This window comes from Zosterops lateralis (assembly GCF_965231275.1).
Source record: "Zosterops lateralis genome assembly, chromosome: 17".
NCBI lineage: Eukaryota > Metazoa > Chordata > Aves > Passeriformes > Zosteropidae > Zosterops > Zosterops lateralis.
Genome location: NC_139777.1, coordinates 1850976 through 1857046, shown reverse-complemented (window position 1 = coordinate 1857046; position 6071 = coordinate 1850976). Strand labels below are relative to the sequence as shown.

The following is a 6071-nucleotide window of genomic DNA, read 5'->3' as shown; positions in this document are numbered from 1 at the left end:
GTTGTGGGATGGGCCCCCTCTCCCAGCATAAAGCAGGTACTGTGGTTTTTTTTTTTTACTTTTTTAAAACTTTTTTTTTTCTCCAAAAAAATGCTGCGAAAGGAATTTTTATTCAAATCCCAGTAAACCCCAGTAAAATCCAGGAGATTCCCTGAGGCGCTGGGGAACAAAGCCGTGAGAAGATCTCAGGGAACAGCGTGTTCTGCCATGGTTGGAACAGAAGATGTCCTGACAACTTTAACATTTACAAGACACTTTGCTGTCCTCATCAGATTTTGCTGTTCTGCGGTTGATCCCACCCCAGCTGTGGTGTCTGCTCACTGTGCTGCCACTGTCCCCGTGAGCCCTGAGCTTCCTCAAACACAGCAAAGTGACTTGCAGAGGTCACAGAACCATGGAATGTCCTGGGCTGGAAAGGAACCATTAGGATCAAGTGAAAAACCTGCACAGATCCAAAATCCCACCATGAGCCTGAGAGGGTTGTCCAAACTCACCTTGAACTGTGGCAGGCTTGGTGCTGTGACCACTTCCCACCCTTCTTGAGAACTTTTTCCTAACACCCCTTTTAACCCTCCTGACACAACTTTCATGCCATTCCCTTCGTGGTCAGCAGAGGCTGAGACCACAGCAGAGGTTTCTCCTCCAGGCTTCCTGCTCTGCCTGGCTGCAGCCTGCTCCAGGCCATTTACAGATTCATCCAGCATTGTGGTTTTTTAAATATGCCACTGTAAAGATTTTTTAATGAGATAGTGAAAATAAAAGGATTTCTTAGAGCACAGCCCTGCAGTGATTTGTGGAGGCTTTTGATATTCCCTGATGGCATCAGGCTGCCTTGAAATCAGAAGCACTTGCAGTTACGCTCCCTGCATTCCAGGGACACTTGTGTTTAAGGAGTTCTGCTGAGGAGATGCTCAGTTTGTGATTTCTGATGTCTCAAAAGGACAGAAAGCTCACACAGTGGCAAACTGAGCCAGGGCAGTGTGGGCAGAGCCTCTCTCCAGTGGGAGAGGCCAGGATGTCCAGGTTGGCACAGCACCAGCTCCCACCCACACAGGATTTAGTTTCTTAGCATTCAAATGCTTTCCCCAGCAGATCCTGGTGTTCCAGCCTTGCTCCTTACAGGCTCCTTTATTATTTACTAATAAAAGCAACTGGTGTTACTGGAGTCACACCCTGCTACCCCACCCAGGCAGTGCAAGATCCCTTCTGGTCCCCCTGAAGGCAGTCACCAGCTGAGACCCTTACTGAGCTCCCACTGTATCCCCTTCCACAGGTGAGTCCACCTGACCACTCCTAGAAAGGCCATTTCTGTTTTACTCTCCCTTTCCCCTCCCCACACACCCATGGTTAACTCAGCCCCTCCTGCAACCTCCACCACAAATACTTGAGAGGGAACTTCCCTTTTGCCAGGGCTTTTACAGCTTTTACACAGAGGGACTTCTCTGTGACAGCTCAGCAGCATTTCCACTTGGGCACAGCTGGAATGAAGCACATTCAGATTTCCAGCAAGTACATCTGAAATTGCTGCTTGCTTAATGCCATTATGCTTGACAAAAAAACAAGTCCACCCCATAACTGATGAGATCTACACTTCCCACCCCACTTTTCCAGCCCAAGGGCTGCAGGACCAGCAGTGACATCCTGTAACCTCAGCCTGGGACAGAGCTGCAGGATCACCCTTCCGCTGTTTCTCCACTCATCCCAAAATAAGGGCAGTTACTGGGCAACCAGGAGCTGTTTCAAAGCCTTCCGACCCGGGAGCATCTCCAGCTTTCCCTGCTTGCACAACGCCCACGGCACCGTAACATCTGCAGGCGGGCACTGAGCCTCAGCCAGGTATCAGAACACTTATACAACCCCAGGGAAACCACGGCTGAGGGATTAGCTACAGTCACCAAGCATGTGGAAGCCTTGCATAAGGCCATTTTGCAATTCCTTTGTCTGTGGAAACTACATAATTATTGTTTATTTGAGTCTGGTGGTGTCACGAACGGCTGTGCATGTAACTCAGGACACAAACTTTTTATGGATGCAACAGCTTTTTATTGGAATGAAAATGTGCAGGGAACCTTTTATTTAGAAGCAACAACCTGCTGGTTCAGTTACCACCCCGCAGGCGCAAGACAAGGTGCAGAGTCGACTCCTTCTGGATGTTGTAGTCAGACAGGGTACGGCCATCCTCCAGCTGTTTCCCAGCAAAGATCAGCCTCTGCTGGTCAGGAGGGATGCCTTCCTTATCCTGGATCTTGGCTTTGACATTTTCAATGGTGTCACTGGGCTCGACTTCCAGAGTGATTGTCTTGCCCGTCAAGGTCTTGACAAAGATCTGCATCCCACCTCTGAGGCGCAGCACGAGATGCAGGGTTGATTCTTTCTGGATGTTGTAGTCAGACAGGGTACGGCCATCCTCCAGCTGCTTGCCAGCAAAGATCAACCTCTGCTGGTCAGGAGGGATGCCCTCCTTGTCCTGGATCTTGGCCTTGACATTTTCAATGGTGTCACTAGGCTCGACTTCAAGGGTGATTGTCTTGCCTGTCAGGGTCTTGACAAAGATCTGCATCCCACCCCTGAGGCGCAGCACCAAGTGCAGAGTGGATTCTTTCTGGATGTTGTAGTCGGAGAGGGTACGGCCATCTTCCAGCTGCTTGCCAGCGAAAATGAGCCTCTGCTGGTCAGGAGGGATGCCTTCCTTGTCTTGGATCTTGGCCTTGACATTTTCAATGGTGTCGCTGGGCTCCACCTCAAGGGTGATGGTCTTGCCCGTCAGGGTCTTGACGAAGATCTGCATTTTTCCCTGGACGAGGGAAAACCCGCCGTGCTTTAGTGCCTGTTCCCCTTTCCCCGTCCCCAGGGCTGTGACCGTCCGTGACGTCACAGAGCAAGCCCCGCCCACATCAAACTGAAGGGCGGGGCCTTCACGCGCTTCCCCTTCCCGCCCGATGCGCGCGCCCGCCACCATCTTGAAGCGCCGCTGCGCCTGCGCCGCCGCCATTTTGCCGGTGGCCGCTCGCCCTGCCCCTTCCCCGCCACCGCCTCGCGGTGCTGCCGTTAAAGGCGAAGGCAACGTCCCGGCCCTTCCCCCGCCATCACTGCCTGCCTTCGCCCCCAGCCGCAGCTCCTCAGTACACACACCCCTCCCATCCGCCCGCACGCCCGCCCAGCCCGTGTCTAGGCCCTTCTCCCCGCCGAGCTCTCACCGCGGCGCTGCTCGACCAAGCCCAAACCACAAACCTCACCCAGCGCCAACTGCGCCACGCATCCCCCCGCTCGGTGCTTATATGGCTCCGCCGGCGCTCCGCCCCCGCCCTCGGATCACTCCGCCGCGCACTATTTTCCTCGCGCCGCGCGCCTCCACTCTCCCTGCCGGGGTGGAGCCGGGGAGGGTGGCGCGGAGGGATCGGCGCCTCGCGGGGGCTGCGCTGAGGCCGCCGCGCGCGGGACGGAGGGCGGAGCGCCCGCAAAACCCGGCACGGAGCCGCCGGAGCGGGGCTGTGGCTGGGTTATCCCAGTGACCCCAATTTGGAAATGCAGCCGCGTGTTAAAGCTTCTGTCGGAGCTTTTCGTTATGTGTTCAGGGGTTTAAACCCTTCAGTTGTGCACGTATTTGAAAAACACCTCCTTGGCTTCCACACATGGGGCAGGGCGAGGGTCGGCTCTGCCTCACACCGTGAGGGGGCTCCTGAGGGAAGGAGTCGTGAGGGGGCTCCTGAGGGAAGGAATTCGTTGCTTTATCCCGAGGCGCCCCTCGAGTGTTATTTCTATTTTCGGCCTCCATGTGGTGGGGCAGGGTTCTCTGTGTCACCCACCTGGGCACGGTGGAACAGGTTTATCCCAGAGCCCCGAGGGACAAGGGACAGGCCACAGGAGGGGTCTGGCTGCTGTGGCGGTGCTGGGGCCGAGGATGGAGCAGCCTGGAAGGGCAGGGAACACCCCAGGAAAGAGGGGCTGCAAGGGGATGGAGATCAGGGAGCCCGGAGAGGGGATGTGAAGGACAAAGAAAGGCCTGATGGATAAAGAGAGCGAATCCTGCAGATGGTGTGCTTGAGACATAATCAATGAGCGTGTGTGCACACATAAAGTGGAGTGTGTATCAGCTGTAGTGGGACTTACAACTCATTAAAATCAGCGTAAAATTAGAAATAATAGTAATAATAATGCCTATTTGTTATTCTGTTCTCAAAGAGCACCTTCTGATAGATCTCTGCTGTACTATCCTCCCCAAACTGCAGCACAGCAGCTGGGAACAGAGGGGAGCTTTGTCTGCAAGATGCAAACAGTGCCTTTCAGTAAGATCTGCCTACAAAATCCTTCATTTGGCAGCGCCCAAGGACAACGGAAGGGACACTGATAACACCCAGGGCTGCTCACCAGCAAGGAAAGGAGCAGAGTTTTGTGGTTTGAGGAAAAATGCCTGACACATGGAGCTGGGAATGCTCTGGGGAGCTCTTTGGCCTCTGCTGCTTTGTGTTTGTATCAACACTCACCACAGCTGTAGTGATAATAATCTCAAACCTTTGTGTCGTTTAGATGGGAAAAAAATGCCACAGAAGTCTTTTGGTTACATCTCAGTGCTCAGTGGCTGACACTGTGTGCATTGGGAGTGTATAAACATCAAAAATTGGAGAAACTTTTCAGGTTTATGTCTTTCCTCAGCAGAAAGTGAATAAGAATGTTAAGCTTGTAGTTTTAGTTATAAGGTGAGCACTTAGGACTGGTCAGAAAATCATCAAAAAGGCACATGGGGAAGTATTTTGTGACAAAAAAAGTGTGTTACTTCATGCCTGTTACTACAAACTCTCTTACATTTACATGCAGGGCACATTCCAGAAGTACAGCTGGCCAGGGAGATCCAGGGGAAAATTTACATCAGGGATCTTCGCACTTACCAGTGCTGCAGCCAAATATTGGCTCAAAATAACAACTGGAAGTAAGATGAGTGAGTAAATAAATAGCACAAGGAGCTTTTTCAGTCAGTGTGGCAGGAAATGTCACTTTGCATTTGTCAGCAGTCATCTCCCTGCTGCTGTAGGTAACCAGGGCAGTGAGACAGAACAGCTGCCACTGAGCTGTGCAGATCAAAGCTGTCTCAGGGATTTGGTCTCTCTGGTCCAAACCTCTCAGCTGTGCCATGGCTCTCCCAGCCCCACAGAGTTTCTTTCCTCAGCCAACCCCAGGATCTCAGGTTGTTTCCCTGGGAGCTCTTCCCAAGCTGCTCACGCTGCCCAGGGGCTGAGCAGGGCAGTGGAGGGGAGTGAGCAGAGTCAGGGAGTGCAGCCAGCTGTGGTGTCCTGGCTTCTCTCCTTCTCCTTTGGCTCTGGGAAGGTGGGGCAGAGCTCCTGAGCTCTGTGTGGCTGCAGGGCTGCACTACCAGGCAGTGTCAGGCTGGGATGAGTGGCCACTGTCCCCCTGCATTTTGGGATTTGGTGTTTTGTCCTTCTTTTTGGGCCTCTTGTGTCCCTTAGTGCACAGATGGGACACCAAAGCCGTGTGTGTTTGCACAGGCCTGAGGAGAACCAAATGGAAAAATAAAAACCACTTTACGCCACTGGGAAGTGTCCATTTCAGCCGCACGGTCAGTTTGCTGCTCCTTAACTGGACACGGTGACTTCAACTGGATAAAACATCACCGAAAAGCGGGGAAAAAAGAGCAGTACACCCGCGTGGAGATGCCGGGGATTGAACCCGGGACCTCATACATGCAAAGCATGCGCTCTACCGCTGAGCTACATCCCCCTGCCCGACTTCCTCGCTCTGCCCGCCAACCAGCTCCGCGCTGAGCCGGTCCCGGTGTGGAGAGGAGCGGGCGGGGGGCCGGGGTCGCACCGAGCCCCGCCAAACTCGGGAGCACTGTAGGAGGTGCTGTGCAGAGTCTTCAGGCAGCCCTCAGAAAGACGGGGACACGCTGGTTCTCGCACAGAAAACTGAACGCTCTTGCTCCGTCGGAAATGAGAGAAATCTGTGCAGGAAAAAAAAAAAAAAAAAATCACGTAAAAAATGTACACAACCTCCCCGTCGGGGAATCGAACCCCGGTCTCCCGCGTGACAGGCGGGGATACTCACCACTATACTAA

General features: G+C 53.3%; 1 protein-coding gene across 3 annotated transcripts; it reads right to left on the bottom strand.

Moving 5' to 3' along the window:
* Positions 1–2020: 2020 nt before the first annotated feature.
* On the bottom strand, positions 2021–3360 carry UBB (ubiquitin B). Of its 3 annotated transcripts, none has more exons than XM_083874163.1 (2): positions 3237–3360; positions 2021–2794 (listed from the first exon to the last, which is right to left on the bottom strand). In XM_083874163.1, exon 2 carries the CDS (start codon positions 2786–2788, stop codon positions 2099–2101), a length of 690 nt encoding a protein of 229 aa, XP_083730289.1. In that variant the 5' UTR covers positions 2789–2794; positions 3237–3360; the 3' UTR covers positions 2021–2098. The 3 variants fall into 3 exon arrangements, with proteins under 3 accessions (XP_083730289.1, XP_083730288.1, XP_083730287.1); XM_083874162.1 differs by having other exon boundaries at positions 3232–3344; XM_083874161.1 differs by having other exon boundaries at positions 3198–3325.
* Between the last annotated feature and the right edge of the window lie 2711 nt (positions 3361–6071).